This window comes from Pelecanus crispus, chromosome 1 (genome assembly GCF_030463565.1).
Source record: "Pelecanus crispus isolate bPelCri1 chromosome 1, bPelCri1.pri, whole genome shotgun sequence".
NCBI lineage: Eukaryota > Metazoa > Chordata > Aves > Pelecaniformes > Pelecanidae > Pelecanus > Pelecanus crispus.
Genome location: NC_134643.1, coordinates 136,915,419 through 136,929,530, shown reverse-complemented (window position 1 = coordinate 136,929,530; position 14,112 = coordinate 136,915,419). Strand labels below are relative to the sequence as shown.

Here is a 14,112-nt window from a genome sequence, read left to right as displayed (position 1 = left end):
CCTTTCTTCCGTCGGTCTCACACAGACTGTAAAACCCCCTGAACACTGATGCCGTTAAGGCTACATTGCAGGCTGAAGCCAATCGCGCACACAACATTCGATGGCCTGGCAGACAGGTTAACGGACGCAGCGCATCAACTCCACGTGCCAGCCCAACGCTTGCAGCTGAACGGCAGCGGGTGGGAACGGGCTGCGCCGGGAAGATGCCGGGGGCACCCCGCCGTGCGGGGGCAAGGCTCTGTCCCCTCTCTTTAGCCGGGCTCTCCCTCTTTCCCCACCAAGGGGCCGGGGCCGGGGCCGGGGCCCGGGCCCGCTCCCCCTCAGCGGCCGCCTCACGCCGGCCCCGCCCCCCCCCCCCCCCCCCCCCCGCGGCGACGCGCCTGCGCGTTAGGGCGCGCCGGCCGTTGGGAAAGGACGGCGGGCGGACGGCCGGACGGCACGCGCCAGCCGCTCGCGCCCGCCCCGCCCCTCCCTCCGCCGGCGGCCGCGTGCGCGTGCGCCTGGCCGGGGGGGGGGGGGGAGGGGGCGGGAGCGCGCGCGCGCGGAGGGCGGGCAGCGGAGGGGCGGTTCTTTCCGCTCGCCCCGCCCACAACGCCGCTCGCCCCGCCCCCCTCCCTCCCGCCGGGCCGGGCCGGGCTGGGCTGGGCCGGGCCGCAGAGGGCGACGGGCGCCGCCGGGCCAGGCGCTCCCCTGGCATGAGCGCGGGTGGCTGCGCCGCCGCCTCCCCAGCGCCCTAGTGCCGTGCCGGGGAAAGCAGCGGAGCGGAGCCGGGCGGGCCGCGCCATGCGGCTGTGCGGGGCGCTGCTGAAGAGCCCCATCCCCAAGCAGATCGAGTACTACTCCCGCTTCTCCCCCTCGCCCCTCTCCATCAAGCAGTTCCTCGACTTCGGTGAGTGGCGGGGCCGCCCGCCGCCCCGCCCGCCGCGGCAGCGGGGTGGGGGGAGGCGGGGGTCACACCGGCTCTCCCGGCCGCGCAGCAGCGGCGAGGGCCCGCCCGCGGCGGAGGCCGGTGCCTAGGCCTCGTCTCCTCGCCCAGCATCTGGGCGGCGGGGCCCGCCCCGGCGTGCGGCCTGGGGCGCCGCGGGGGCGCAGTGGCGGCGGGGGGCGGCCGGGCCGCTGCGCGCTGCCGCCGTGGGGCCGGCCCGGCTCGGCTCGGCCCGGCCTGGCCGGGCGGCGGCTCCCCCGCCCCGGGAGGCCCCGCAGGCTGGCGGGGGCCGTCGTGTGCGAGGCGGGCGCCTGCCTGCGGTGACAGCCGGCTGTGCGCGGTCGTCGGCAGCCGGTTGTAAACACCAGCGCCGCTTGGCCTGGGCGCCTCGGCCTCCCCGAGGGGAGGTGGCGGGAGGCCGGAGGGGACGGCTCGCCTCTCTTCCCTTGCCTTATTCCTCGACAGCAAGCTCCGTGGGGGAGAGCGTCAAAACCGGGGTTTCTGGTCTGAAACTTTGTGCGCTTAGCGACTGAAGGAGAGAGTAAGTTACTGATCCGGAATGTGAAAATTTTAATGTGCCACGCAGAGATCGGCTTGCTTAGACTTCAGGCATGAACTCTGACACTACTTGTGTAGGAGACCTGTTCATGGAAAAGTCATGTGCTTTAGGAAGAGCTGCTGATGAATAAATAGCATTTTTTCTTTTCAGAAGCACTGGACTGAAACCTGGGAATGGTTTGTGTTGCTGTTAGAAAACTGATGTTTTGATCTAGATAAAAATAAACTTCTCCTATTTGTATCGGAGGTTATTTGGCTCCTGCTCTCGGACACAGGAGTTGTCTAGATTTTATTATCCTATGAATGTTGCCAGTAGAGTAAATATAAAGGCCGTGTGTGACACCGTGACGCTTAATAGAATGTTCCTTCATTCCCGTAGTACACTAAAGATACAAGAAGGCAAAAATGAGCCAGTGGTGTTAAGCTAGAAAGTGATTAAAAGTGGAAACAATTGCACGTTTATGGCAATGGTATTAGTGAAAGAATGCTGCAAGTATTAAAGAGACAGCGCTGGGCTTGCTACCACGTCTCAGTGAGACAGGGTTTTCTACCATCTTAAAAAACAAAACAAAATCACACCTCATCCTGTGTTACATTAAAAGGAGAACCTGGCTAGAACCCATGCTTTCTTTCTCTGGTCTCTGCTCACATGAGTCTGTTCTCACTTCCGCACCCCTTCCTTTGCTGCTGTGCTTCCCCTACTGTGGCATTTGTGCTCCTTGTGCCATGTCTTTATGTACTGGCAAGAGCAGTGGCCTAAAACTTAGAATATCTTCATTTTAGTTCAGGCACTAAGCAAATCATTTCACCATCGTCTGTTTGAAAGTTGGGTTTGTAAATTGTTGCTGGGGAAATACTAATGTTTGTGAGGCTTTTCAGTTGCGACTAGAGAGGTGTAAAGATTTCAGTCTTTGTTTTAATGACTTGGCTGATCTGGCAAAACTTTGCTTTTTGGTAAGGATTTCTGCCGTTCTAAGTTGTCCCTGCAGTACTACTTGCTTTTGCACATCTCTTGTGTAGCAGCCTTTTAGTAATGCTTTTTTTTTTTTTTTTTTTTTTAACCTTGTAGTATCTGTATTACTTCATGGTTTGAATAGTGTGTCGTGATTCTCCGGGAAGAAGTAGTTTCATTTTATGATTTTTCAGCCTGGTTTATGTTAGTGGAAATGAAGAGAGTGAGAACGGTATGTTACAGCCTGGCCAGCCCTGTTCTTTGGATGTGCTCCAGTCTGTTGTCACTGGATGTGTCTATGGAATCCTGTGTGCGCGTAGGCTATATATTTAAGTGTATTCATGTCTTAAGACTGACAGGAGACTATATAGTCTTTGACATTTAAAACCTCTGAAGAAAAAAATGCCTACGGTTTAGGCTTCTAAGATCACCAGGAGTTTCCAAGATTAGTAGTCTTACATTGCATCAGCCTTGCTAAAACTATCAGCTTGATCTTAATAAGCCTTATGGGCCACTTAACACAGCCACTTACTTTCTCTTTAGTGCCTGTGTTTACTTAGGAGACCTCCAGTAGGAAGATGGCAGCAGTTTAATCCAACAGATGAAAAACAATGCAGTTACTTAACTTGTGTGATCCTAGGTGTTGATGGCTTTGGGTAGTTTGAAGGTCTGTTGGAGACTTCAGAGGCCCAGAGGAGAAATAGACAACAAAGCATAAGATGTTGGTGCAAGAATTTTACCGTTCGAGGCATGGAAGGTCTGTATCAGGGAGCTATGTTACTTCTACCTGAACTACCCAAAAAAAGAATTTGCTGGTGGCATAGGACACAAGTATTCAAGAGGGCAAATATGCCAGGCATAAGGAGCGTGGTACTAAAGGTGCAGTTCAGCTGTGTTTGCCTAGCTTGACTGTTTGATGGGAGGAAGACACTCTGTTTTGTAGTCAGCTTATAGAGACTATCTAATGTCTCACTTAAAAAGACATGTTTTTTTTTTTTGTTGAGCTACATAAATGTAGTGCTTGTGTTACAAAAAGATGTCTAAATTTTCAACAAATGTTGAAGAAGAATAAGCCCAAAGGAAATGTGTGAATAACCCTCTCACAGCAGTCTGTGATTTTGTTGTCTGATGTACATGTGTTTCTTGTATTTAAAAAAAAAATAAAAATAGGCGTTTGTACTTACTGCAATTCACATTTTTTTTGGAGAAGGATTTTTTACTTCATTTCTGACTATTGAAACTACAATATGGTCTTTATGTCTTCTTTTTTATATTGGTTATATTAGTTTAGACTAAACTGGCTTTAAATTTGTCTCTGCAAAATCCTGTTGAGCAGGGGAAGAGAAACTATATTTCTCGTGGGCTGAAGAGTCTCTTCAAACACAGTAGGCAATGTATACTGATGTACAGCTTAGGCTTTTTTTTTTTATTACTGAGTAACTGTGGGTTGTATGGAATACAGTTGTGTGCATAGTGGGGCTGTAGAGGCTTCTATCATTGGAAAGGAATAGAATTAAGGAAGATTATTTTAAAACTTTCTTATGTAGCTTAGTTCAGTTAATTAAACCACTATAAAAGACAGTTTGGCTGTTGAAGCTAACTCACTAGTATTAAAAACCTGTGAAACAAAACAGAAAGCAATACTTCAAGCAGTGATTCTCAGCTGTTTTTTCTAGCTGAGTCCTATTTGTGTCTACATACCATGTTCTGCCATATGTGTTTTACTTTCTGCCAAGCTTGCAGCTATCTTTGTAGCTGCTGCAACTGTGTAAGAGGTTACTGCGTCGTGGGCTTGGGACCTCTGTGTCACAAACGATGAGTGCTCAGATTGTCTGTGCTGCTTTTTCTTTTTTCTGTGAATATTCTTCTTGAATACTGTTCATTTAATTCCTTTCTTACACAGTGCATTTCCCAAGATTCTTGTGCAATCTCATTCCTTTCCAAAAGAATGACCTTCTGTAAATGTGTTTTAATATTAAACAAGGTCAAAACTTGTTTATGTTAGCATGTCATTCTAGGCTTGTCCAGGCCTCCATAATTATTCTGGTCTGGAAAAAACAAAACCAAAACCAAACCCACTGGATTCAGCTCTGGAAGTTATTTTGGTAGATTTCCAAGTGCAGGCATTCCTAAATGACCCAGTCTGCTAGAATTACTAAAATATCTTTTCTGAAATAAACTTGTAAGCAGAGATGTAGTTTAACATTCAGGTACATGAATCTTTGTACACTTTTGGGGCTAGACTGTTTGGAGAAAAAAAATGCCCGTACTGGAGATCCATATTTTGTGTCAGCTCTGATGCAGCATCTCAATTTAGATTTGCTTCAGTGTGCAGTGCAGACCTTGGAGGATGACAGGTTAATCCCAAATAGCCAATAATATTCATCAGCAACTACATACATGGGTAACCAATCGGTCATGTATGCCTGGGGAAAGTAAATAACCCATCAGACAGGTCTGTCTGAGGAAAGTAGAGTTTCTATGTCTAGGGGTGTCCTGCCATTTAACGAAAGGTGCAGAGAGGCTTGGGCTCATTCTGCGGGCGCTACAACTGGCTTGGTAAGGGCTAGGTGTGAGCCAAAACCCTTACAGCCGTAGTAGCGCTGAACTGTGCCCCAGCTAGCAAGCTCCGTGCAACTGCTTGGTTTGGGTCATGTTGGGGTACCTCAGCTGACGCTAAAGATATTAACAAACGTTTCATGAAATGAATGGTTGTACTGAAAAGGTTACATATAAAATAATGAAGCACAAATAAAGACAGGGGTGAACCAGAAATTGCGTAATCCTTTGATCTTGCATGAAAGAGTCATTTGAAGTTGGGCTAGTGCTATATTGTGAATGTATGCCAGTATACTGTACTCATGTAGTACTCTCATTGCTGCTGCGCAGCTGATGGAATGCCTGAGACTTCTCCGAGTCTGAGGTTGTCAAAAACACATACCATGTGCTTTTGGAGCTTGTTTGCTACTGAAGCTATCTCGGCCAGTTGACCTTAGCTATATTCTAGCCTTTTCTGTTTTAAGTCTCAAACTAAATGTTTTGGATGAATTTTGTAGCTGTGAGGTTAAACTTTGCTTTGGGTTAGCTCTTTGTACGTATAGGTAAAACTTAACAAAATGGCACTCACCCCTTGTTATTTGTCATATGTTAATGTTCATATACCACATAGTTACTAATGAATTTGGACAAAAAAAGTCGTGTATATACTTCAGATAGAAGGTAGCGAATCATAGTGAATTCTTGTTGTGGAACGTGGCTTAGGAGACCCTGATTCTGTAGGTTGCAATCAAAATATCTGTGGCAACTGCTACAGCTACTGGCATTGAAAAATATTACAAAGGTTGTAATTTTGTAATCTTACTGTACTGTGAATAGCTGAGCATGCAGCAGATAATCACAGTGAGTGCATGCAGTTTGGGAACTGTTGTGTCCTGGGGCATAGCTGGAGGAAAAGATGAGCAATGGATCCTCCCCATTTTTAAATATCACTTTTGGTATGAAATTGTTTAGTTTATGTGGTACCTATTAAACTTACCTGTCTTGAGGCAACTTGTAGGCCTTTTCCAAAACTGATGTAAACAGTAAGCCAGGTATTGGCATTGCTGTTGATTGCTGTCAGTTGTATGTGCAGTATTAATGGTTGGACTGGATGATCTTAAAGGTCTTTTCCAACCTAAACGATTCTGTGATTAGATCAGGTTTCTGCAAGAAACTGGATGTTTCTGGATGTTGTCTTATTGGCAGCAGGCATGCTTCAGCACTGGAACTGACAGTGTGCCATTGAAAAGGTAGCTAGCAGATAGACTTTGAACAAGATGTGGGAGCAGGAAAGTAGATGTAGAAAGCAGCCTTATGTCTCCAAACATAATTATTAATCTTGTGATGGAAGATGGCTATTAAAAGATTTTTCACACAAGAAGATATTGGAAGTTTTTTTTTTTTTTTCTTTAAACACAACATTGGTGGAGAGACATTGTGTCTAAGACACTCAGAAAGTTTAGGGCTAGAAGATACTGTTAAATAATTACCTGCTATTTATTGCATGCAGCTGTGCTTTTTCTGCTGCTGTCTGTGCATTGACCTTAAAACCTTACGCTTGATTTAAATGCATCTTCAAAAAAAATTTCTTCTTAACATGAATGTTAAGCATTGGTATGCTAACCACTGAATCGGATCAGAAAGATGAATGCTAGTCAGACATTACTGCCTTTTATTTTCATCTGACTGGCTTCAGCTTCCAGCCAGCAATTTTGTTACAGCTTTTGTTGATAGGTTGGGATCCTTTGATGCATGGAATTTTTTCACTGTGAGGTATTTGTACTTGTGATGGAATATTTTGTCTTGATTTTGTAAAGCTAAATACATTCTTTAAATGAGTTATTTCAAGCCTCATGAAAATACCATGGAATTAACTCTTTTGTCTTTTCCAGGATTTTCAGTATTACTCTTTAAAAAGTGTCTGTTAGAGCTTTAAATAGAATCCTGATAAGAGTTTTGCCTAACGCTGGAATAGAATCATTTTACTACTCTTTGGTTTTTACCTTGAAAGACTATCCTTTTGTCACAGTGAAAGGTGGATTGTCTGTCTGCTTTTGTTCTTGAATTATTTTGGGGTTATTGCTTTTCTGTATTCAGTCCTTCTTTCTCTAGATCTTAGCATGGATGAAGTTTGCATTTCCTAATATAAAAAGGGGTTTCTTTGAATGGGGGGAAGCACAGCAAGTAGCTGGAAGCCTTTGTGTGATGCAACTGTTGTTATTTATAACCTGTTACTGTTTACAACTGTGCCAGTCTCTGGCAGGCAGTGATATTCCAATACTATATATAATATTGAAGGTTTTTATTAGGCCTAATATTGATTGGTGTGAAGGTCTGGAAGAGTCATTGTGGTTAGATAACTTTGTTCAGCCGTCACTATTGAACTGTGATGTGGTAGAGATATTTTTGTGTCTGTGTGGGAGTACTATGTAGTATTAGATCATGGTGATTTTCATTATCTGTATCAGTCACTTTTGGAGACTGTTTCAGGGATTAAGTGTGCTTGCTTGATAGTCACTTTTTTTTTTTTTCCAGAAAAGGTTTGTTTTCAAATTTTATGCTGCTAGTTAATTCTTCGTAAGTACAGTTCGGCAAAGTTCTCAAGAAAAATGTTAGCTTTGGTTTAAATTTTTAACCATTTTCATTATGCAATAAAGGAACACTTCATTTCTATAAGTAATTGAGACTTCATATATTCTGAATTCAGTATTGTAGTATAGTTATAGTACAAATTCCATAAATTGCTGTGGATCACCAAGACAGTAGAATTTTTTTGGGGGGGGGGGGGTTGTTATAAAGGTCAAGCACGGGAAATCCTGCCTTCAATAGGTGATTTGACTGGCCACTTCTTGCCTGTAAGCACAGGCTAGTAGTGTGCAAGTGAGTATCCCCCAACTGATGAGATTGATTGTGTTTTGTTTCCCTAAACAGCAGGAAATGTCTTGGTCTGTGTTCTGTTTGTCTTTGGACTGACCAAAGGTGCTGCTGCAGTCCTCTGCCTCCAAGTGCTTTGAAAGGGAGATGCATACATATATGTGTATTTTTTGCATTTTTTTGCTGATGCTGATGTGGTGTTGAAGCAGACAGTGGAATGTCTTTTGGTGAAAGAAGGAAGACAAGAATGCCTAATCTGCATGAAGCAGTAAACAATGTTTTGGATTTTTGTTTTTGTGGGTTTTGGGTTGTTGGTGGGTTTTTTTTTTTTGTTGGCAAGTAACAGAGGTGATAGAGAATACAGCTTGACAGAAGTTGGGAACTTGACAAATCTACTTTCTGGAAGGACAAAAAGATAGGAATTGCAGTTCTTGAAGATCTAAGAATGTTTGGGACACCTTTTTTTTTCCAGAAACTGGTAGAAATTGTTGAAGTGTCTGCTTTAGACTAGATTTGGACTAATAAGGAGGTGCTTGAAAATCTGAAACTTAATCAAATTTTGATGAAAACGATAATGAATTGATAGCATTCCTTCCCCTCAGGAATTGAAGAAATGACAGCTAGTGATTTTAAAGTAGCGTAACTTCTACAAGCTAAGGAAATAGGTAGATAGGGTCTCTCCTAAGACATAAGGAATATAAGATGATCTGTCAACTTCTGAAAGAGAAATTCTGATGCAGGCAGAAGAGAGCAGTAGAGCAGTGTTAGGAATTCCAGAAATACTGTTCATTAAAAAATAATCATAAGAAAACTGGAAACAAGGACATATATCTTGGGCTGCAGTACAAGTAACAGTGCAGGTGAAAAGTCAGGGGATAGAAAAGCAGAGAAAAAGATGCTGAGATAATTTATAGTAATTGGGGGGAATGCTGAAGTATAGAGTTTACTTGATTAAGTACATAATGATAAAGGCTACTGAATTCATCTTTGCTTTGATCTTCAGAAAAAAGATAACTTGTATCCAGAAACTGAAAGGAAATCACAACTGCCCCCTGTCCCTGATACAAATTTTGGGTAAGTTGAAGTATGTTTAGATCCTCTTGTCTTCGTGGGTGCCAGCAGAAGTAAGCCAGTGCTGTGTTTGGTTGAGTAGCTGACCACTTTCTTCTGCACATGGGAGCGCCTGGTGCAGCACAGCTGTTGCTTACAGGCTTCATGGAAATAACCGATGGTGATGGCCCCAGGGCTGTGGAAGTGGGAAAATACACTACTTGCCTTTTAAAGAAAAGGAAGAGAAGGATACTAGAATAAGTAAGGTTGACTGAAGTAGCTGAAACAATGATAGAGCTAATAATGAAGTAATGCATAGATAAAGCACCAAGAGATAATAAGGTGGTAATAATAAAGATAATAAATTGTGTTGAGGCAGTCTGATTTCCAGGTTAATCTGATGTTTGCTAAGGCAGTAGCAGTAGATGCTGTACCTGGCTTTTGATGAAGTTTTGGCATAGTCCCATGTGAAATTCTTAATTAAAAAAACCCACGAAAAACTATGGAATAACGAATAATAATAATGAGATTGCTATATAGTTGATACGCAGTGTTCTGGTGGGTTGACCCCGTCCAGCAGCTGAGCGCCCACGCAGGTGCTTGCTCCCCTCCTCCCACCCCCCATTGGGATGGGGGAGAGAAGAGGAAGAACAAAAGTGAGAAAACTTGTGGGTCGAGATAGAGACAGTTTAATAAGGAAGGAAAGAGGAGGAGAAAGAAGGGATGCAAATGCCGTCACTGGCTGCCTCCCCCAAGCAGGCCGATGCCCAGCTGGTCTTGGTGTAATGGCTGTCTTGGGAGACAGAGCCACCTAGTGTTTTCATTGCTGGGCATGACGTCATGTAACGTGGAATATCACTTTGGCCAGCTTAGGCCAGTTGTCCCAGCTCTATCCCCTTCCAGCCTCTTACCCAGCCCCAAACCTGCTTGCTGGGGTGGGGGCTGAGTGCAGGAGAAAGAGAGAAAGCCTTCATGCTGTGCAGGTGCTGTTCAGCAGTAGCCAAAACACGCGTGTGTCATCAGCACCTGTGGTCACAGACCCGAAGCCCGGCACCTTATGGGTTGCTGTGAGGAAAGCTGACCCCATCCCAGCCAGACTCAGCACATGTGTTTATGACGAACACTCTGCGTTTCACTGGTAGTGACTGATCTTCGCAGTACTGTTCTGTGGAGAGTGAGTAGTATTTCTCCAGTTCCCTGTGGTCCAAACCAATATAATCCCTAATAGAATTTGGCATAGATTTAGGAATTGTTTTATCTAATTCCATAGCTGCTATATTAAAGCAGCTTTTCTTGAAGCCAGTTCTCCTTAATATATTAGTGTTTTTTAAAAGCCACCTTTTTCCCCAAATTGCTAAAGTATTTTATAGGCTGATACTTCTCCATTTTAAAATATGTTTATGATTTTGTGTGTGTTCCTGGACTCAGTTATTTAACTGAGTCCAGTTACTCTTCTTGGAATAGTAGGTTGAAAGGACGGATTAGGGCACTGAACTGTGACTCTGAGATGTACAATTTTTCTCCTTTTCCTGACGCTTTGTGTGTTATAAGAGACTATTATATTGACCCCTTTTGTCCTCTGAACCTTTCTATGTGAATGTGACATTGCCTCATACATGTTTATTTGCCCTGTTTGTTTAAATTATTTTCTTTGCCTGGGAAGAGGCTACTTTTATTCTGTGTGTGTGTGTATATATATATAAAAACAGTCACATCAGTTTGTAGTCAATGTAAAAGAAGTCACACAGTAGTATAAATACTTTCACTGACTTTATTCCTTAAGATAATACTTGTGCAAATTTTAGTTGATATTTTTCAGAATTAGGTTTAAGAATGTGTAACTAGAGAAAGAGGCAAAGTAAAAAAGCTACAAAATTACCTTTTCCTAAAAATAATTTACATTTTAACTGCTACTTCATTCTTTTAGTCCTTGTTTATGCTTTTCTTAAAGATTTTATAGACTGGATAAATACATTCAAACCCTGGTAACTAGCAGTGGCATAGAGGAATCCTCTAATCTTTTTTGCAGTGTGGTTTGTTGATCATCAAAAGCATTTTGTAACAAGATGGTTAACAGTCTGATACATTTCACATCACTGAGACTGAAGGGAAACTGGACCATGTGGTATTGGCAGTATTTTTATGTAATTGGTATTAACTGTGTGAGTGCTTGCTCATAAATGTTAATTTTATTTATGCGGGGGATTTAGAATATCTTTCCCTTTGGCATGTTGACAGGGCCTAAAGGATAAAGCAGAGATTTGTATTTTTCTGGAACAGTTAGTGGGAATTGTGGAAGTTTTCCATAAAGGTTAGGGAAGGAAGTTGTGAAAGCTGTGAAAGCTTAGGGAGAGTGTTAAAACTTTTTGGAACACTTAATTATAACCTTCAGCGTGAAATAGATCTTCACCTTTTATGGGAGGAAAAGGTGATTATAAGCTCAAAGTAGCAAAATTAAATCTTTTCTGGTCAGTTTATTGTAACAGAATCTGATCAGAGAGCAACAAATGGGAATAAAGTTTCTTTGGCTCGGTGTTCTAAGCCTCATCTACATTTAAAAAAAAAAAAAAGTTGTTTTAAATTTGTTTTAAAATTTTGAGTCTCACCAGAACAAACCACTAAATTTGTTTTGTCCAGGATCTCCTGTTTGAAAACCACAGAACCCCTTTGCAGTGTAGGCCAGGGTTGACGTGCTGCGCGGTACGTGCACCTCTCTCCTGCTCTCCGGCTATTTCCTGCTTCGGTCTCAGGAGTGTTAGTGGAAGAGGAGCTGATGTAGTCTGAAGAGCCACCTTCTTTTAGAGGCTCTTTCCGCTTCGTTAGCGGGGGAGCCTTTGGGTTGTATGGGTAGCTCTAGGATCAGGAACCTGATCTGGGCCATGGTTTCTCCTAAGAACGTTGTGGCTCTTTGGCTGTCATGTACTGTGGGAAGCACCTGTGATACGGGAAAGACAAAGCTTAGCTGCTAAAATGATTCGTCTGACTTCCAGCCTGCTCCCAAAATGTCCAAGGGAAAGACAACCTTGGGCCTACATGAGTTGGTCTGAAAAATAATACAGCCTGTGAGTAATTGCTTGAGCACCTCTGCATTAAACTTCCTAGGTCCTTTTGATTACAGTGCTTTCTCTTGGCAAATACTTTAAAATACTCAAAAAGTTATTTCATTAGAACTGAGTGGTGAGCAGGTAAATATTAGTTTTAGATGAGAGAAGCTTATTTTAAAAATTCATGTTTTTATTTTAATTTCATAGAATCGTTTAGTTTGGAAAAGACCTTTAAGATCATCCAGTCCAACCACTAACCTAACATTACCAAGTCCACACTAAACCAATCAAGGGTAGACTAGACTAAACCATGTCCCCAAGTGCCACGTCTACCCATTTTTTGAATGCTTCCAGGGATGGTGAATCCACCACCTCTCTGGGCAGCCTGTTCCAATGCTTGACTACCCTTTCTGTGAAGAAATTTTTCCTAATATCCAATCTAAACCTCCCCTGGCGCAGCTTGAGACCATTTCCTCTCGTCCTATCGCTAACTACTTGGGAGAAGAGACCAACACCCACCTCACTACAACCTCCTTTCAGGTAGTTGTAGAGAGCGATAAGGTCTCCCCTCAGCCTCCTCTTCTCCAGACTAAACAACCCCAGTTCCCTCAGCCGCTCCTCATAAGGCCTGTGCTCCAGACCCTTCACCAGCCTTGTTGCCCTTCTCTGAACACGCTCCAGCACCTCAATGTCTTTCTTGTATTGAGGGGCCCAGAACTGGACACAGTATTCCAGGTGTGGCCTCACCAGTGCCGAGTAGAGGGGGACGATCATTTCCCTGCTCCTGCTGGCCACACTATTGCTGATACAAGCCAGGATGCTGTTGGCCTTCGTGGCCACCTGGGCACACTGCTGGCTCATGTTCAGCTGGCTGTCAACCAACACCCCCAGGTCCTTTTCAGCCAGGCAGCCTTCCAGCCACTCTTCCCCAAGAATAATTTGGGTTGGTTTATGTAATAAGTGGTACTGGTTTACAGCTTTTACAAGTGGTTGTCTGATAAACCATTCTTCTTGAGAGAGAGACAGACATCTTCCCTTTCAGTGAATGGGAAGGCTGTGGCTTTGAGAGTTACAATTAATGCTTGCAGTTTGGCTAAGGCTTTGACGGATATACAGGGTATTCTGCATCTGTAAATTCCTTCTGTTTATCTGTTCCAGTTCAGTAGTAAGTTAAGCTGCTTTCCAGCACAGTCATTCGGAGGACTATTTATTTGAAACAGGCTCACTGGAGTTCACAAGTTACATATTGTAACTTATTACATTATTATTACTATGTTATTTATTATTACATTACTGTATAGCTAATGTAATAATAAATGTAATGATTTTGTCCATGTTGAGCTGTCCAGTTGTGCTAATGACAGCTGTTTGATATTTTGTCGTTAATCTGCATTTACTGTGAACTGACTTTCTCTTGGCACGAGTGGTATTCATCTGTACGGCCACAGTAATACACATAAGACATAAACAAGCTGACTCTTTCAGATATTTTGGAAATAAGTGGAGATAAATATATTTTTCTATGTACAAATTGAAGAGTAGTTATACTCAATTTAAATTTGAACTTCTTAAGTTGCAGTCTAGACCTTTGGCTTGTCAGTGGGATTTGGTCTGGTCATTTAGACAACAGAATCCAGGCTAATTTCTCATTAGTGAATGGTATCCTGAAATCTTCCTTTGGAATAGAAAGTAAATGGTGCAGTTGGCCTTGCAGTCAGAGTGCTAGAATCTGTTAGTTGAATTGCATAAATCAGAAATGGTTTATTAAGCTCAACTGTTTCTGTATTTCAGCTCTGGTAATTTATCTGTATGCTGTGTCACATGACTGTTGGATAGTTTAACTGGAAAGTTAACTAGCATGTGAGCTTGCTAGTTTGGATTGCATTTAGCGATGAAATAGCGCAGAGTGGAAATCAATGGTCGTACAGTGTTAACTACCAGATTCTCATCTATGAACGTAAATGATCTAGATTGAGAAGACTCGGTGTACCTCTATCAATGTGCTTTCCCTTAGACTGCAAAGGTGCAACTAGTAATGGGAATTGGACTGAAGAACAGAAACAAGTTATGTGGGGAAAGCTTACTTGCAGACCCTAATTCCTCTGGCTTTAGCTGGTTTTCTGGCAGTAGTCGTTTAACAAAACTTAATTGTTCAGACTCCATAAATGTGA

At 43.3% G+C, this 14,112-nt stretch overlaps 1 protein-coding gene across 5 annotated transcripts in view; it reads left to right on the top strand.

Moving 5' to 3' along the window:
• Window positions 1-763: 763 nt before the first annotated feature.
• The window catches only part of PDK3 (pyruvate dehydrogenase kinase 3), a 62,707-nt gene continuing 49,358 nt past the window's right edge, over window positions 764-14,112 (top strand). For 3 of the 5 annotated variants that reach the window (XR_012830832.1, XM_075705069.1, XM_075705076.1), the window contains exon 1: window positions 764-889. Coding sequence is in view for 2 of the 5 variants with exons in the window: in XM_075705069.1 (XP_075561184.1) it covers window positions 784-889 (106 nt within the window). In the remaining 3 variants the exon portion in view is untranslated. Of the gene's footprint in view, window positions 890-1,364; window positions 1,467-8,864; window positions 8,922-14,112 lie in introns of those variants that run through there. The other 2 variants (XM_075705086.1, XM_075705092.1) reach the window with 2 other exon arrangements.